The sequence below is a fragment of the Terrapene carolina genome, unplaced genomic scaffold (genome assembly GCF_002925995.2).
Source record: "Terrapene carolina triunguis isolate 2854851 unplaced genomic scaffold, T_m_triunguis-2.0 Scaffold62, whole genome shotgun sequence".
In the NCBI taxonomy this organism is placed as follows: domain Eukaryota; kingdom Metazoa; phylum Chordata; order Testudines; family Emydidae; genus Terrapene; species Terrapene triunguis.
The window spans coordinates 61558888-61578675 of NW_020664413.1; the positions used below are offsets into that span (position 1 = coordinate 61558888).

The following is a 19788-nucleotide window of genomic DNA, read 5'->3' on the forward strand; positions in this document are numbered from 1 at the left end:
AGGTTCATTTTCCTCTGAGGTAAATGTCTATAGTCACCTTAGCAGAAGTCAGTATCTGCTTGTTGCCAAAGCCTTCAGTGCCCTTGGAAAACTACTGGCACAAACAAGCAGCATGCATTCTTCCTCTGGGTCCGTCTCCTGTCTTTGTATCTTCTTTACTCTTCCTGTCAGTTGTTTTAGGGCAAAGAGCTGAAATCTATCCGCTTCTTGCTTCCACTATTGTCTTTCTTCTCAGTCCCCAGTCCATTCCCTTCCAGAAACACCCCTCCACCTTCTGCCTTTTCTCCTAATTCCCTGGGGCAGTCCACATCCTGACCTTTCAAGCACCTGTCCCCTATTACTGTTGCATTCCCTCCTGCTTCGCTGTGTATTGTGTTGCGCAACCCTCCCAAAGTGGCCTTCTCATAACAGTTCCCCAACTCCTTTCCAGCTGTCGTGTCAGGTAGTATTGCAGCTGAGTACACTCGTCGTCCATTTGCAGAGCCTTAATACCTGACTGCAACGTACATGTTGTACTTCTAAATAACGCTCAGGAAAAGCTAAGCAGTTCTACCCTGCTGGGGAGGATCATGTCCCCATCCCAGCTGTGTGTTAAGAACATTGGCTAATTCATATCAGGAAGTATGCATTGTGACTGCCCCCTCCCTAGCTGGCTTATGATATAAAATGACGTTTCCGCGTTTCATCTTGAGCGGTCTCTTAACCATTGCAAGCGCTCATTCTTATTGTAAGGGCCACGTACTGCTTGGTCCCACATAAGCAGCCTGCCCTTGCACCAGTAGGAGTTCTGCAAGAGACTGAAGGTAGTATATGGCCCTAAATGGGCATTTGTTTGAAAGCAAAAGTACGATGAAACACAGATAGGACAGGATTTTGCAAAATATCTTCCCATCTTGGACAGTCAAGGATGGAAGATGATATTGCAGATGAAGCTCTGGGTTGGGCACCATCGCATATTTCCTCTGCAAATCAGTTAATCTCTTTGGGTCACATTTTGCCACCTTTCTTCATGCTAAGTAGTACCTCATGCCACCGTGCCAAAGGAAGTTCGTAGCAGAGTGAGGAGTAGACCTCCTGAGTCCCAGAGTGGTTCACAAGACCATCCTTTCTCCTTAACTGCCGTAGCCTTTTAGAGACAGGAAGATATTTTGCAATACCCTGTCCTGGCTGTGTTTAGGATCCAAATTAGCTGTGCTTTTATACAATGCCGCTACTCATGGAGTGAGATACTACTCAGTATGAGTAAGAGGGGTAGCATCTGCCTCTTTGTGCCTTCCTTGCCCAGCTGTAATATCTTCCCTACAAAGGGTGTTGTGAGGATAAATTTATTAGTCTTTATGAGGTTCTCAGATACTACAGTGATGGAGGGTATAAAAGTACCAGGTTAGATTGTAGGCCCCAAACTGCTGGTCCTCAGCCCTCTCAAATTCAGGCACAAGGGCCAGATTTGCAAAGGCAGATAGATGCCTAAAGATACGAGTAGATGTTTAGTGGCTTTACAAAAGTGCCTCAGTGAGTTAGGTGCCAACTCCCACAGGCTTTCTGCATCTTGAGTCACCTAAATACCCTTTGTAAGTCTGGCCCAAAGTATCTCAAGTTGGGCACCCAAAAATGGAGGCATGCCTAACTAGGTGAACACTTTACTATGATGGAACAGTTTTATGAAAATTATTTACTTTGTATTTAAAGCAGACATGCCATTGATCAGTTATATGCCTCCCTGTCCTTTAGATAGGAAAATAATAAATATTTAACAAGGAATAATATGTGTACATAAAAGCGGTGTTTTTAGAAAGACACTCACAGTATTAAAGTATCTCCAGTCATTGAACTGAGCTCGTCTCCTACAATAGAGGCTGCCAAATTAACGATGCTTTCTACAGAGGCCCAGTCTGATAATGCAGCAGGACTGAAATTATAGCTTTTGCCATGAGAAGGCATTAGAATTTTGAGCATTCCCAAGCTGTACAGGAATTCCTTTATTTCATTTTACAATTTAAAAAGTGTTTTAAGCAGTGTTAGTGTGCCTGATTCTGATCTCTTTTAAACTGGTGTAAATTAGGAATAACTCCACTGTAGTCGGGGGAGCTACACCAGTATAAAACGAGAGTAGGGAGAAGAGATTCAGGCCCAGTGTTTCATAAGTGATATAATGTACAGTACCCTGATTTCTTATGGTGTCTACTGGTCAAGGTGATTTTTTTCAGTCCTACTATGCATTGTTAAGAGCCCAATTCTGCAGCTCTTGCTCGTGCTGAGTAGTTCTTACACATATGTAGTCCCATTGGGACTACTCACATGAGTAATTTCACCTCTGTGTGAGTAAAGTGTTGCAGAATCAGGCCTTCATTGCCACGATAATAGCTTCCAATTATTCTTTTTCATTATACCTTCTATCTTTTAAGGGGAAAAAAATAGAGCCAGATTGCAAACCCCTTACATTGGTGAGGCCTTACTAAGCCAAGTAGTCCTAGTGACTTCAGTGGAACTAGGTGTGACACTGCTTGCCAATGTTCAGTGAGGGACTCACAATCTGCCCATCTTTCTAATGGAGTGTAATGAGTACAGAATATTGCATATTACCTTGGATTTTAAGGGTTAATATGGTAGAAGAGGTCATTTCCCCATTTTAAGTAGTATCGTTAATTTTTTTTCTAAATCTCCTACTAACATTTCATTGTGGAACATTCCCAGAGAGGGAAATACTTCATATCCAGGACTTGATTTTAAAAAAGCAGGCTCTATCTTTGGTCCTGCAAATTCCCACCTGTAGTAAATGCTTACGAACTAGCCTTTGCGTCTGCACTTAAAAGAGGGGGCAAACTTGCATCTGCAGAAAAGGAGGACTGTATTGAGGCCCTTCATAGGGTATGTCTACACAGCATCTGGGACGTGATTCCCAGCTCGGGTAGACAGACACCTACTAGCTCTGCTTTGGCTAGTGTCTAAAAATAGCAGTGTGGATGTGGTGGCACAGGCGGCAGCTCAGGCTAGTCACCTGAGGACAATCCCACTCGACCTCTGGGATGCATACTGAGGCATCTAGCCTGAGCCACTGTGCACACACTGCTATTTTTAGGCACTAGCTTGAACAGAGCTAGCATGTGTATGTGTACCCGAACTGGGAATTATTTCTCAGCTGCTGTCTGGATGTACCTGTAGAGTCAATTCGATCTCAGAGCCAAATGCTGCATTTCACAATACCTATTTGCATGTGTGTCTCAGAATTTTACATGTGCTGATTGGAAAAAGGAAGTGTAATTCATAGCTTGGCATTTTTTCATTTATCCATTTTGCATGTGTTTTCCTTTCGTCTCATTGCTCAGCTTCATGTTATGTTTCTTCTGTTTGTTTTCTCATGACTAGACTTCCTCTTTGTCAAAGATTCCTGCCTCAAAGTCTAGAGCGAAGTCATTGCTTCCTCCAAGACCCAGCTCAGCTTGCTCACTAACTACTAAAAGGGCTACTTTTCTCGATACAGACAGTTACTTTGTACGGCCCTCCTCGGCGGGCCCAAGAGACTGCTTTCCATACTCAAAATCAGATGCTAAGGTAAGGTAGCAGAGTTAGAGAGAGGTAGCTCAGAGAGGGGCATTTCATGGATCTTATTCTCTCCCTGCTGAATCTAAGTAAGTCTCAGTGAAGTTACCTGGGTTTGTCGTCACATACAGCTGCACCGCTGTAGCACTTAAGTGAAGATGCACTTTCAATGAAAGCTGAGACCAATTACGTCAGGGGTAAAATTTAGCCCTACAAGTGTTAAGGATGCTGCAGGAAGAGAAGCCTGCTTTGTCTTACACTTTCCTAATGATGGCTTGCTCTTCCAGCCCCTCTGTGCATACATTTCACTTGTTTTACACACCCACTGAAGGCCAAGTTGGTGAACACTACACTGCTTAGCCACTTTGCCCCACTTGCAACCATTTTCCCACCAACCCACAAAGATGCTTCTTGCACCAGTTTGGATAATTTTGGTATTTGGCCCTGGGATTACCACAGGAGACACCTGCTTATGCCAGGCTGCATTTGGCTACCCATCTCACAAGTGCACAAATACTTGAACATACTCAGATGTACACTGATCTAAGTGAAGTAAAGAAGCAGACACACGCTGAACTAAACATGGAAAAGATCAATAAAGAAGAAAACAGGCTAAGGCTCCAGTAGCTAATATCCCTGCTTTGAAAATTTAATCAGCAGCTTAAATTCTCCAAAATCTCATTTTTGGGGAAAATATAACGCTCTTTTAGTGCTTCAAAAGGCAGCATTTCAGCACTCATGTTACCTAATAATGTAGAGTCTGAAACGTCCTGGGGGCCCGATCCTGCAATCCAACTGCAGGTGGAATCCCATGGGACTTCAGGATCGGGCCCTGGATCTTTGCTTCCACTTGCATAAGAAAGCCCATTAGACTAAATGATCTTTCAGGATTTCTTGTTCCATGACTTCCTAACCAGAGCGCCTCTTTCACTAAGAGCCAAAGCCCACTGAAACTGATAGAAAGACTCCCAGATTTGGCTTCATTGGGATTTGGATCAAGCGCCAAGGGTCCATTTTTGCCCCATTGAACTCACGTCGGGTTTTGACATTGACTTCAGTGGGAGCGAAATCAGGCCTTGATACATTTTCGGTCAAATCAGTGAAACAGCGTATATATTCAGGGTCTATTCAGTGAAGCTAGGAAATAAACAGAGGGGAATTTCCCCTGAAATAGGCAACCAGACATTTAAGGAGCCTTGTAAAAATGCGTTCAGCATTGTCTTAGGCAAACTGAAAATCTAGAGTGGGGTTTTCAAAAGGATTCAGTATTGACCGAACTCAGCTCTCATTGAAGTCAGGGGGAGTTTTGCCATTCACTTCAGTGAGAGCAGAGTTCAGCCAACGCTGAGCACTTTTGAAATTTCTTCCCCTAAGAGGCAGTCAATCTAAAAGCTAGATGTCCAAAGTCAGTAAATCCCAAGGGAGTTAAGTGACACATCAGACCTGGGTAATCATCAGAGGCGTCATTTGATCTCAGTTGCACTGGTCTGAGTCAGGGGCTACCATGAAATCGCACTTGTATTAAACTAGTGAGAGATCACAATCTGGATAATTATGTTTACTGTAAAGCCATTTTTTTCCTTTTTGCTCCTATCAGGATGGAATAACCAAGAGTCCAGAAAAGCGTTCCTCCCTACCAAGACCTTCCTCCATCCTCCCCACTCGGAGAGGTATATCAGGAGACCGGGACAGAGATGAGAATTCTTTCTCCCTCAATAGCTCCATCTCCTCTTCAGTACGACGGACTACCCGTATGTTTCTCTGCAAACCTAACTCTCCTGGGGCCTTCACCCGCCCTTGCTATATATTTCACACACTTGCTAAATCCATCCTTACCTTTTCTTTGCCTTTAAGAAGTAGGCCTGAGTTGTACTGCTGGGCCCAGTAATCTGGACCCGAAATTGGCCATGTTCAGATTTGGGGTGCTGTTGTGACCCAATATAGCAACAAGGTTTGAGTCCAGATGTGGAACCGATCTTTGGGTTGCTCAGACCTAGGGCTGCAGTGGAGGCCCTTCTCTTGTATAAAAAAATTCCCTTCACATGGGTTTCCCAGTTGTGTGACACATTTAATATAGACCATTTATAAACAAACAGAAAAAAGAAACTCAGTGTGAGCAGTATAATTTAAAAATAATAATAATTGTGATCTCATGAAAATGGAAGGCTTATTTAATAAATACCAAGATTTGTTGGTTTGGTTTAATGGTCTCCTGGTGCTTAGTTAATGCCAAGCCAGAAAGAAGCTTTACCTAAAAAGAGTTGTATGTAAGTTATTGGGGTGACTCATCAGAAGAAAGACACAGCAGTTAACCAGCAAGGTCTTTTTATCAGAATGTGAGAGTGCTGTTAGCAGCTATAAATAGGGCAGCACTTAGCACCCAGCGTACTGGGTGTGGTTAAGTAAGAGGAGTTTTGGAAGGTTAGAAGGGAGCACTTGTATCTGTAGAAAACCTAATGCCGTCATTAGCTCACCAGTTGGATAACGGGGAGAAGAAAGCAAGCAGTATAAAAGGCTGAGCCAGCAAGCGGGACAGCAATCAGGAAAGGGGGCTTCTTCTAGCTACTGCCATGTTTGTGTTGTACCCGGAGCATAAGGGAGAAAGCAATAATAAAGACACTTAGTGAAAGAACCCTAATGGAAGGTGTATACTGTTTAATGCATCCAGAGGGTTTACCAGCCAGGATTTCCAGGAGTTGAAGGGGGGACCTGTTTGCACAGGAGCAAATCTATAGAACCATACATCTAAACAAGTTACCCTAAGACCAAGGAAATGTAACCACCCCTCTCTCCAGACATCCCCCCCTTGCCAGTCTAGCATTCAGCTCAGGCCTCAGAACCTGGCTTGGTACTCTCCTGTCCCGCAGGAATTCTTCTGTCTCTCAGAAACCATTCTTACAACCTTTTTCAAAGAAGCCTAAGAACATAAGAATGGACATACTGGGTGAGGCCAATGGTCTATCTAGCCCTGTGTCCTGTATCTGACAGTGGCCGCTGCTGGATGGACAGAACGAGGCAATTTTGAGTGATGGAGCCCCAGCTGTCCAGTCCCAGCATCTGGCAGTCAGAGGTTTAGGGATGCCCAGAGCATGGGGTTGCATACCTGACCATCTTGATTAATTGCCACTGATGGACCTATCCTCCATGAACTAATTCTTTTTTGAACCCAGTTATATGTTTGGCCTCCACAACATCCTCTGGCAATGAGTTCCACAGGTTGACTGTGTGTTGCATGAAGAAGTACTTCCTTATGTTAGTTTTAAACCAGCTGCCTTTTAATTTCATTGGGTGACCCTTAGTTCTTGTGTTATGTAAAGGGAGTTAGATACCCAAATCCCACTGAAAATCCTTTGAAAATCCCAGTTTGAGTATCAGGGGTAAAGTGCAGCCCCTCTCAGTGCACAGTGACCCCTGGCTGGCATAGCAGCAAATGAACAACTTGCCCATCCTTCTGGCTGGGGCAGATATATACCAGAGTGCATTTGCCAAAAGGGGTGGAAGCCTGAGGGGAAAAAAAATAAAGGCTGCAGGGAGGCAGGAAAATCCCATTCTGTCTCCTGCACAGTCAGTGCAATGAGAGAACCCTGATTGACGGCTGGTTGGGAAAGAAAGAGCCCAATCTGGGAAAAGTGAAGGTGAGAGTAAAGAGTGATTAATCCATTTCATGTGTCGTGTTCAACAAAGAGGCTTTCTCCTTAGCCCCGGGAGCACCGGTACCTTGGGTCTCATCCATCCCCAGTGAAATAAATAGAATGATTCCGATTGACTTCATTGGCCGTTAAATCAGTCCCTTTGAGTGCACTAAGAGGACTCCTCAGCAAACTCAGTGGAAGCCAAGGACGTGCATCCATACAGCAAGCAAATTACCTGGGGGCAGATCCATAGGTGGAGTAAATGATCATTGCTCTTTTGAAGTCAATGTGGCTATGACTGTTTACACAAGCTGAGGATCTACTCTCTGGATTCTACTGTAGATACAAAGCTACTAGCTATCGTACATGACCGAAAGCAGCCATGTATTTGAAATCTGCTGTTCAAAAGTTTACGATCAAAACCATCTCCACTATATAGACTACATTAATGCCTAATCCAAAAGCCCACTGAAGTCAGTGTGCGTCTGTCCATCGAGTTGGTGGGCTTTGCTTCAGGATACTTATCATTATAGGTGTCGTAGTCTGTGGAGACACAATAAGAAGAAAAGACCGATTTATCCATGTGGTTTTAACGCTGTTGTGTCTTCAATATAGGATCGGAGCCAATTCGCAGCAGGACAGGAAAGAGTGGCACTTCTACGCCCACTACCCCTGGATCCACTGCCATCACTCCTGGTACCCCACCCAGCTACTCCTCCCGTACCCCAGGCACTCCTGGGACCCCAAGCTATTCCAGAACCCCTCATACTCCAGGCACTCCCAAGTCTGCTATATTGGTGCCCACTGAGAAGAAAGTCGCCATCATACGCACTCCTCCAAAATCTCCAGGCACACCTAAGCAACTACGACTTATTAACCAGCCTCTGCCGGACCTCAAGAATGTCAGGTCCAAAATTGGATCGACAGACAACATCCGGTACCAGCCAAAAGGGGGACAGGTAAGAATTTACTCTAAATGCACAGTGAAGGTATTAATGTGCTGGGAAGATTGCAATTTTGAGATGCCCCATAAATTAACAGACAGAGCATTGCATCTGTTGTCACAGTTAGATGCTTTTTATTTAAATGATTTTAAATTGTGAGAGCCTGGCTTATGTTCAGAAAATTGTCTGGTAAACTGAAAATTAACTCTGGGAAAGTTTTTTTTTCATGCCTCACTGAGATCAGTTGAGAGGTCTGCTGTACTTTCCAAATCAGAGATGTGTTTTAGCCTAAAAACCAGAAGCTACTGCTTATTCAGTCCACTGTTTAAACAGCAATGAATTAATAAGCTTAACAGACAGACGGGTAGTAGCCTTAATTAGAGGCAAAGTGTTTTATTAGATTTAAACAACTGTAAAATGCAGGAAATGAATATGAGGAAATAGAAGTATGTAAAATAATGAATGGCAAAGAGAAGATAGATTGTGAGCTTCTGTTCTCCCAATCTCAGAGCAAGAACAAGGGATCAGAGAATAAAATGAAAAGGGGTCAAATTCAAAAGTTATAAAATTAAATACTATTTGACACATTGCATTATTATATTGTGGAGCTCATCATTACAGGAAGTTGTTGAGGCCAAGACCTTAGTACAATTCAAAAAGGGATTGGACATTTATACGGGTAACCAGAATATCTAGATTTATTATAGTTAATGCTTACAACAATTTTGGAATATTAAACCTCATGCTTTTGGCCTTAAGCCAATCTCTAACTATTAGAGACCAAGATGGGATCTAATACATCTGCCTACACTGGAGTTCTTATATCTTCCTCTTGAAGCATCTGGTACTGGCCACTGTCACAGGACTAGATGGACCTCCGGCCTGGTTCAGCCTGGCAGTTCTTATGTTCCCAGACAGAGTGTATTGTCTAAAATAATTACATTATACTAATGCACGCTTTGTTAGCTCACACTTTGCTTTCAATGGCTATCACCTTTGGGTCACATATTGGTCTGCGTTTCCATAGCAACAGCTACTCCTGTTCCTTATCTCCTTTAAGGGAAAGGGGAAATGTCTGTACATACATCAGTAGAGGCCAGAATTATTTGCAACCAAGCAAGCTTTCTGCTCATAAAAGGCCATTGCTGTATCTTGTAACTTAGAGGCAGTGGCAATCAGTTTTATTAGTTATATTGTTTCAGAAAGGAAATCAATTTCATATAGGACTGGACGAGCTGGATCAGTAAAACTAAAACCAACAAGACATATGCCTAAAACATGGACCACATTCAACCTCCTTTTGAGGTTATACAAATTTTGGTTACTTTATTTATCATAAAATGTTCGTCTGCCCTTCATGTTGCCTCATGATCCAAATTTGCAAGGGTCTGAGTGCCCCCTGCAAAGCACTCTGCATCCTTAGCTCCCATTGGCTTCATTAGAAGTTGAGAGTACTCAGCACCTCACAAGAATAGCATACTGAGTGTCCGCCACTCCAGTGGATTCTGGGTCCAATTCTGCAGCCTCTAGTTGCGTGCAGGGTCAGAACATTTGTTTGAGTCAGAAGAGGGCAGATATCAAAATGCTAAATATCCATACTTATACCAGAACCTGCTGGACAGTCTTGCATGAAAGCTAGTTCTCACCAGGTTTCCAAACCTGAGATTCAGATAAATATCCAAGCTTTTGGATATTTATCCAGACCTCCAAAACACTGAGGTTCACCCTTCATTCATTTTAAATAAAAGTTGCATCTTAACATCTTAACTTTGCATATCCATTCATTGCAGGTATTCGGGAGTGAAAAAATGCTTAATGATATATTAGATCCCAATGCAACTCTCAGTATGTAGACTCTGATCCTGCTAGGTGATCAGCCCCTTGCAGAATTAGTAGCCAAGTAGTCAAATAAGCCCAATAAGGATAGTGCATCACCAAGTGTATTTTCTTCATTTATTTTGACACGTCTTTTTGATTATTTCTGATATTACTTCATCTCACCCTTTATGTGTTCTGTAGTACATGTTGTAAAAGCTACCGGTATATAAGACCTCTTTACAGCACCCTGACAAACATTTACTCCTAGTAAATTTCATGCTGCATAAAATCTTTGCTAAGCTGTAAGAAGGGACCTGAGAATAGTTGTTTTTGTGTTTGTGTTATAAAGAATTATCAAATGGATTATCTCAGTGAGGATTACCAAGCTTTACAGTATTGTATGTATACGAGTGTCTCCAATCAGTTATTGTACAAGCCCTTACTTACAATTTTACCTTGTTTTTCTGCCAGATATTGTGGTCCTCATATGCTGAGATTTTTTTTCTCAAAGTAATAAGTGTTATTTCTCCTTCAATGATATATAGCAGCTGGCAGTTCTTTCTTCTGGGTGATCACAGGGGAAATTTGATGGGTGAATATAAAAAATATGATTTAAACTAAAGGATTTTGATACTTTATTCCTCAGTGTTTTGTGATCGTTATATGTGGCTTGGGCAAAGAGAATGACTCACTGAGTACTTCCTTGTGCTTCTCTAGATCATCTTTCCTCAGTCTAAACAAGAGTTTGGGGTTGTTGTTTTTTTCTTTTCTGTTGTTCAGTCTTACGGCATCAGCCTATCATGTTAAAACGTGAAAACAAATGTATTTTCTTTGCGGTTGCCTGGCAGTGTATATTCCAGCGGCTGAAATGAGCTGCTGTCTGGTCTCTGCTTTTACTGATGATGTATGAAACAAATAGATGGCAGCTTGAGTTTTATAACCTGAGCTGAAGTTGCAGTACTGATAGTAATAACCATAGGAAAAAAACGTCTGGGCAAGTAAGCAAACACGACAGGGAAATTATATCAAGAGTATTGCTATGCAACCCTAAAGTGTCATTCAGAGACACAATCTTTTGTTTCACCAGAGGCATGTGTTAACCTAACACAAAGTCCAGTCTTGGCTTACTGCGGTCCTGGGGAAAGCAGTTGAATTGCAACAGTGCCAGAGTTTGATGTGCGCGGTTGAAGAAGCAGGCGGTGTTTGAATGTTAAATCAATCAAGAAAGAAATACAGGGTTTCAGCCTTGAATCTCTTCAGAAGCTCATCAGCCAACAAATTAATTTAAATTCAGCTCTGTCTCACCATTTAAAAAAGTTTAAAAAGGAAAGTGGCTTTACAGGACAGAAAAAAAACATACTTCTGGGGAAAAAATAAGTTCATGTTGCATCAGAATAGGTCCCTACTAGTAGCATGCAGTATGAGAAGTATTTAATGGGTGTTCTGCAGTACCGTGAACTGAGGGGGTTCTGTGCTCTGTGAGGTTAGCCACTGGGCAGTTGTCTGGTTTTCTCCTTATAGAAAAGTATGATGAAATGTATGATTCTTGGCAAAGCTCAGACATGACTTGCTGATGGGTACATCTGTTGGGCATCAGATTAGGGTTGCCAATCTTCCAGGATTGTCCTGGAGTCTCCAGGAATGAAAGATTATGTCATGCGATGAAACCTCCAGGAATACGTCCAAACAAAATTGGCAACCCAACTTCAGATGGATTTTAGCACTGCTTCAGCCATGAAGGAAATGCTGTGCTTTCAGAAGGATCCAATTTGCATATATTCTTTCTAAGATGGCCTTTGGGAAGAATGGGGGAGGGGGGGAATCTGTTACAGATATCAAGTGTGTTTTTGCTATTTTGATGTTTTCTTCTTGGAATTATACCCATGGAAGTGAGAAGATGTTTGTAAAGGTACTAATTGTACCAAAGAACATTGATTTAATCACTGACATGGAATATATGTTAAGTGCCACATGCCAGCAATCAATGATAAATCCAAATGATGTTTAAAAAAATATTCTAAAAAATGCTAAAATCAAATCTAAGACATGGGCCAGATCCTCAATGGTGTAAATCAGCATGATTTCAATGAAGTCAATAGGGTTACACAGATCTACCCAAGCTGAGAACTTGGTCCTAAGTATTTATTAGCATCACTAACTTCAGGAATAGCCAAGCAATTGGTAACGAGTAAAGTGGCAAATAGAAAAAGTGTGTATCCAACCCCAGTTGTGGAATGGAGTCTCTCCAGAAGCTTTTTTGGAGATCAAGACAGAAATTCATTGTCTGCCCAAAGCCATGGAGAACAAATTCCATTCAGCCACATTTAAAAAAATCTGAAGTGCATAAATACAGTACCGTGTTATATGGTGACCAGCCCTTTTTAAAGGGAGATAGCAGTCTTAGCGCACCTCTCCTGCAGCCGATTTGCCTCCCCAAGTGAAGGAATTTAGTCACATGACAGTTTGAACCAGGCCTCCGTCAGGTTAGAAAACAGGGGTCAGTGGATAGCCAAAGGGGAACTGCAGAGTGAACATGCAGAATGCAAGAGAGGGACTGACAGTCAGTCAGGCTCCTGTAGCGGTCCCTGAGGAAGGAAGTGGGGCTGGGAAAAAAGGCCCAGCTGGACGTTTGGGTTTCCTTTTGGGGAGAAGGCAAAGAAGGCAGGCCAGGCCTGGGGTCTTCTCTAGAGACTTAGAGAACAGAGGAAGAGAGTTCCTCCAGGAGGCGGGGCTGTGCCCAGGGTAAGCCTGGGATGGAAGACCTTTTTGTGCTTATTTTGGAATTTTGTGTTAATAAAACCAGACTCCAAGAAACACTGTTATTGGACTTGTGAAAGCCTCTTTGGGGGTTATTGAGGAATCAAGAGGGAAAACGGAGGCAGGGTGACTTCTGTCCAGATGAGGGGATGTGTGTGAGGTGGCCACCCCTGTGACATACCAACATTCAATAGAGGGTCAACCTCCCAGAAACCACCTGAATTTTATGAAAATGAATAGTGATCTGCTAATAAGTGATACAGTGACAACTGCAGAGAAGGAGGAGGTCTGATTTAACTAAGCATCTCAGAGTGGGGAGGCTGTGTAGACTAAGGGCAGGTCTTCACTACGGGGGGGGGTCGATTTAAGATACGCAAATTCAGCTACACGAATAGCGTAGCTGAATTCGACGTATCGGAGCCGACTTACCCCACTGTAAGGACAGCGGCAAAATCGACCTCCGCGGCTCCCCGTCGACGGCGCTTAATCCTACCTCCCCTGGTGGAGTAAGCACATCGATTCGGGGATCGATTGTCGCGTCCCAACGAGACGCGATAATTCGATCCCCGAGAGATCGATTTCTACCCGCCGATTCAGGCGGGTAGTGTAGACCTAGCCTAAGGGTTCTATCCTGCCACGTAAAATTCCCATTAAGGCCCTATTGATTGTGTCCAATCTTCTTGCTTCAAGAGGCGTTGTGAAGTCAGAATCTGTCCACCAGGGGCTGTATTATCATTGAGATATATGCACATGAATGCAAAGGAGAATAGCCCCTGAGGTGAGTTTGAATTTTCAAAAAGCCTTCAGTGGGTTGCGTATCTCAAGTTCCCGCTTTGGCGACAAAATCCTGGGGTGCAAAGACAGCACAGTGACTAGACAAGGAGCTGATTGCACAACAGAAAGCAGAGCAGGTATTTGGAGGAGTTGCCTGAGTGCAGAGGTGTTAAGCAAGCTCCTTCTGTAGCTAGTATTCTGTGACTAGGGCTTTCTGACTCAATTGTCTTTAAACCTGCTCTGAAAAAAATTTACATGCACTAATGACAGGAGAAAAATAAACACTTAGGGCCAAATTACATGCTGGTTCAGTATTTATGTGCTAGCAGGTGAGGTGTGCAGAGAACCCCTTCCCTCCTCATCCCAGTGCTCCCATGCAGGAAACAATCCTGCAGCTAGGGCTCTCCAAGTGTAATGGGATGGGGAGATGCTGGTGCTGCTGACAGCACTGAACATCGTGGAGGGGTGTATCTGGGTGGGTTGTGGCTATGGCTACAGGTGAGTGTGTTCCCAGGAGCAGCCCTACCCACAGAGACATTGTGCTAGATTCAGTGCTCAGTTGCATCAATGTAAATGGGAAGTAAATCCACTGAAGACAGTAGAGAAGACTGGTGCAATTCAGACCAGAATCTGGCCCATTATGCCTGTTCCTGCCCTACCCAGGCATAATATCTCTGTCACCTCTTGCCCCCACCAACCCTCCTCTGGCTCTGGGAGACATAACTGAGCCTGGGGAAGGGATAACTCAGTGGTTTGAGCATTGGCTTGCTAAATCCAGGGTTGTGAGTTCAATCTTTGAGAGGGCCACTTAGGGATCTGGGGCAAAATCAGTACTTGGTCACTGCTAGTGAAGGCAGGGGGCTGGACTCAATGACCTTTCAGGGTCCCTTTCAGCTCTATGAGATAGGATATCTCATTTAATTTAAGCATCTGGGCCTCTATTCAGGAAAACATCTTATGTATATCTTCAAGTATGTGCTTAAAGTTAAGCGCGGGAATAGGTGCATTCCTGAATCAGGGACATAGCAGGCAAATTTTAAAGGGTGTAGATCTACTTTGACACTTGGCTATTGCCAAAGGACTTAGCTAACACGTCACTATAAGGCAGTTGTGGCCATATAGTTAGACCTAGTTCAACTGTCTCAGTTTGCATATTTACCAAGGCAACAGTTCATAGTAGTGAGATAGTGTCACACAATTGCATTTCCATCATTAAGGGTCTGTTTTTGTGGATTTACAAAATAGCTGGAGAGATTTATTCCAGGCTGAAACTTGAAGAAGATGTCTGAATCCAAGAGCATTTTTTTATTTGAAAATCAGAAATCAGTATACCCTTTGTTAAACAGAGGTCTGCAAATGCAGAGATAAGTAGGAGATTTCAGGCGCTATTTTAAAACTCTCCTATTGCTCAAACAACATCTTCTTTTAAGCTTTTTTAGCTTTCGAAATTTTGTTGACTATTAATGGTTTGTACAAAAATAATGACGGTGGCCCCATTCTACAGTCCTTTCTTACAAAGCTCCCATTGATTTAACGGAAGGTTTGTTTGAATAATGACTGAAGAGTTATTATTTTAATTATTTTGGACATGAAGAAGGTTACTGCTACTTGTACATGTATTTTTATTTCATTTTTAAAAAAGACCCTCTAGCAGGCAAGTAAAGGAGTCTCTTCTGTTTGTGGGAAGGTGGGTGGGTAGGTTTATAGGAATGAGGGATGGGATGGGAATCTGTATCCTGATCTGCCACTCACTTGCTACGTGACGTTGGGTCAGTCACTTCATGGGTAAGACTTAGAGTCAGATTGTGAACCACTTTACTCACATTATCTAGCTCCATTGACTTCACTGGAACTATTCACGTGAGTAGCTGCTACCCAATGTGAGCAGGGGTAGGGCCCAATCCACAGCCCATTGAAGTCAATGGAAAGACTCCTATTAACTTCAATAGGTTTTGGATCTCACAGAGGCGTAGTGAGTACAAATGAGTTGCTATGTGTTTGAACATGAGAAATGCTCCATGCAGACGACGTATGTTATTGTGTAATATCATTTCAATAATTCAAGGGGAGCAGCTATGCCCGTTAGTGAGCATACGCAATAGCCACATTGGCCTGGTCCACACTACCCCCCCACTTCGGACTAAGGTACGCAAATTCAGCTACGTTAATAACGTCGCTGAATTCGAAGTACCTTAGTCCGAACTTACCGCGGGTCCAGACGCGGCAGGCAGGCTGCCCCGTCGATGCCGCGTACTCCTCTCGCTGAGCTGGAGTACCAGCGTCGACGGCGAGCACTTCCGGGATCGATCCCAGAAGATCGATTGCCTGCCGCCGAACCAGGAAGTAAGTGTAGACCTGCCCATTGATGTGCCTCCCCTTGAAAGTGTAACTCAGACCAGGGCCAGCTCTAGGCACCAGCTAAGGAAGCAGGTGCCTGGGGCGGCAAATCTGCAGGGGCGGCACGCCGTCCATTCTTGGGGCAGCACTCCGACTTTTTTTTTTTTCCCCCCCTTCTTCAGCAGCAGCTTTTTCTTTTTTTTCTTCCTCGGCGGCAGTTCGGTGGCAGTTTTTCCATTTTTTCTTCTTCTGCGGCACTGCTGCGGCCGTTTTTGTTGTTGTTGTTGTTCTTTGCTTCGCCGCTTGGGGCGGCAAAAAAGGTAGAGCCGGCCCTGACTCAGACAGGCAGCAGGGTGAGCTGAGGATGTTTGTTCAGCCTTGCTCTGGATAAGCTGCCTTGTGTCAATTTGAAACGAAAACGGTGGTTCACAGAACGTGTTTCTGCCAAACAAAAACACGCAGGCACAAACGGGATCAGATTTGTATAGTTAAATGTTAAATACCATGCTCCACTCTGGGTCAACGGAGATGAAGTACATTTATGTTGCTAAAATGGAAAGAGAATATTCTGTTGGGTGCTGTTTTCATTTTAAAATTGCAGATTTGAAAGGGAATGATAGACACCAAGGGTACGTCTAGATTGCAAAAAAGAAACCAATGCAGCGAGTCTCAGAGCCTGGGTCAACTGACTTGGGCTCATGGGGCTTGAGCTATGGGGCTAAAAATAGCAGTGTAGATGTTAGCGCACGGACTGGGGCTCGGGTTCTGAGAACCTCCCTGATAGCCAGGTTACAGAGCTCAGGCTCCAGCCCAAGTGGGAAGATCTACGCTGCTATTGAACACCGTGAGCCCAAGTCAGTTAATCCAGGCTCTGAGGCTTGCTGCCGTGGGGATTTTTTGGCAGTGTAGGCATATCCTCAGAGCCTGATTCTCCATTCCCTCACCTCAGTTACACAAGCCCTAAAGATTGAATATCGCTCCCCTTAAGCATGCTGGGCCTAATCTGTATGCCTAAATCCATCCAAATGCAGATACTTAAGATCTTGAAATCAATGGTACTGTTTGCATGAGGATTATTGGTAAAGTTTGTAGGGTCAGGCCCTTTATTTAGGCAAACTTTGAATCTATTTTTTGAAGTCCGGTACCAGAAACAAAATGTGCTGAATCATGGCTTTTATTTTCGGTTGGTTTAATTCAGATCTTTTTTGTGTGTGGAGGGGAATGTTCTTTAAGATTTTTTTTTTTTTACCATTTATTTTATACCTATCAGATACCCCGAGTTACTGATAAAATGAGTAGAGAATACTGATCACAGCTATCTCAGTGTGACTTTGTGCTCCCCTGGTCTGTTCGTTAAATCCACCTGCTGTCTCTTTACTTATACTTAGATTGCAAGCTCTTTGGTGCAGAGACCATCATTTTGGTATGAGTTTTGTACAGCACCTAGCACAATGGGGATAAGGCCTCTAGGTGCTGCTGCAATATACATTATAAACCATCAAAATAACCATTCTAGCGGTTGGGTTTAAAGATAACAGATAACATATTTTTGTTTCCAGCATTAAGGAATATTTTACAATTCCCCGCCCCTCCTCCCCCCCCACACACACACTTGTTAATTTTGGAGGGAGAGCTTTTCCACATGATACACATGAGAACACCATCTTTTAACTCTCTTCCATGTGATTCGAGCATTTAGGAATTTCATGGGTTTGTGATGTTTACTTAGTGTCACAATTTAAGCATTTAATTTTCTTTGATGCATAAAGAGTATTAGTACTTAAAAGATTTATACTCCAGCAGTTATTACTTTCCCTGTTGTATTCTGCTGACATGGACTATTTTTTGCTGTTAAGGGAATAGCTGCTTCAGTGATGTGACCATATGATTAACTAGATAAATGCCATGATTTGGTTTTAGCTATAATGAAGCTTTGCAAGAAGCAATAAATGGAATCCTTTAAAGATGCAAATCAGCGATCATTATGCTTAAAAGCTGATCGTAGGCTGGGCTGGTAGTACTGCCTGTTATTAAGGTTGCCTGGCACATCCCATTATAAGACTCCTTTCCATTGCTCATAACTTTGCCAAACTTTAATTGCTGGGGCTGAAATTTTCCATGCCAAGTGTCTGTCTCAAGCTGATTTTTCTTTCTTTCTTTCTTTCTTTCTTTCTTTTAATTTCAGCCAAAACAGTTCAGCTGTTTCCAAGGATGAGACTAGGAGAATAACACATTGGTTTTCCCACAGTAAAAAATTCTTTTTTTTAACAGCTCTCGCACCCCCATGCTTTGGAGGAGGGACTTGAAATTTGGGAGGTTCTGGCCTCGGTATCAGGGATGTGTCTGCTCAAATTTGGCCTAAGTATAAGCCTCTATGAGGTAGAGTGACCAGGCAGCAAGTGTGAAAAATCGGGACGGGGGGGAGGGGTAATAGGAGCCTATATAAGAAAAAGAGCCAAAAACCGGGACTGTCCCTATAAAATCAGGACATCTGGTCACCCTACTATGAGGCATGGTGGCTGAGTGCTCCAGTTGCTCGGCTACAATCCCCAAAGTGAGGGGTCAGTCTTGCTTGATCTCACACAGAAAGGCTGCCTCCAGTCCACCCAGATGCAAATGGGTACCTGATCCACTGGGCTAGGGAAGACTGAAGGCTGGTGGTGGGGAAGAGAGAAACTTGAACTGAGAATGAGGTGGGGGGATATTGGGACTAGCTGAGCAAGGAGACTGGGAGCCGGGGGACTGGGACTAGTAAGCAAAGAGACTCAGACAGGGAGCTGGGAGGGGGATGTCAATTGGCAGGGCAAAGGGACTCGGACTTAGAACCAGTGGGGCAGAAGGAAGAGGTGAAGGGGGAAGGGAGACAGATGAGATGAGTAGCGTGGGGAGAACTGGGGCAGGCTGGGCAAAGAGATGGAGAAAAGAAGCCCGTGAGGCAGCGACACACTAAGATTGGATGAGGATCTTGGGAAGGTAGATTGTGGCTAGGAGCCAGAGTGGGCAGAGAATGTGGCTGAGGGGGTGAAGGGAAAGAAGTGGAGGTCAGTGTGGAGGAGAGAGACAGATTGGATGAGGAGCCAGGAGGTGGGGGAAGCTGAGGGTGGCTGGGCAATAAGACTGGGAGTGGGGTGGGAGACTGAAACTGGAAAGGGAATTGGCAGGGGAACACTAGCTCTTCATGGGCAACGACACTGGGACTGTGATGAGAAGTTGAGACTGGGATTGCATAGGCCAGGAGAATGGGACTGGGACAAGTAGCCAGGAGTGGGGAAGAGACAAGACTGGGACGGGGGAAATTTGGAGGGGACGGGGCAGAAGGGGTCAAATTTTGGGAGAATGGAGAGAGGAGTCTGTGTCGACTAGAGAACACTCCCCTCCAGAGCCTAGATTCCTGAATCTCACCATTCCTCTGCTGTCTGCGAACGTCCATATAGAGGATGACAACCTATTACTGCTATCAGTTACTCTGTTAACTCAAGTGGACAGATTTGTGTGGTGGAGCTAAAGGTTCCAGCCCTTCTGATGGCCCATGTGGGTGTCAAGATAGTGCCACATAATGGAATTTCGGGGGGGGGGGTCAGTTTGCTTTTTTTAAAACCTAGGCAGTTGCACACACAATAACCTGTCTAGTATGGTGACAGGTTTCAGAGTGGTAGCCATGTTAGTCTGTATCAGCAAAAACAACGACGAGTCCTTGTGGCACCTTAGAGACTAACAAATGTATTTGGGCATAAGCTTTCGTGGGCTAAAACCCACTTCATCAGATGCATGACGTGAAAAATAAAGGAGCAGGTATAAAAACATGAAAGGATGGGGGTTGCTTTACCAAGTGTGAGGTCAGTCGAACAAGATACATCAATTAACAGCAGGCTACCAAGGGAGGAAAAATTACTTTTGAAGTGGTAAGAGAGTGGCCCATTACAGACAGTTGACAAGAAGGTGTGAGTAACCCTAGGGGGAAATTAGTATTGGGGAAATTAGGTTTA

The 19788-nt window shown here is 43.8% G+C and overlaps 1 protein-coding gene across 3 annotated transcripts in view; it reads left to right on the top strand.

Moving 5' to 3' along the window:
• Positions 1–19788, top strand: part of MAP2 (microtubule associated protein 2) — a 319652-nt gene that overhangs the window by 278850 nt on the left and 21014 nt on the right. For all 3 annotated transcript variants that reach the window (XM_026647705.2, XM_026647706.2, XM_026647707.2), the window contains 2 exons: positions 5138–5291; positions 7788–8131. In XM_026647705.2, coding sequence (XP_026503490.1) covers positions 5138–5291; positions 7788–8131 — 498 coding nt within the window. The remainder of the gene's footprint in view (positions 1–5137; positions 5292–7787; positions 8132–19788) is intronic.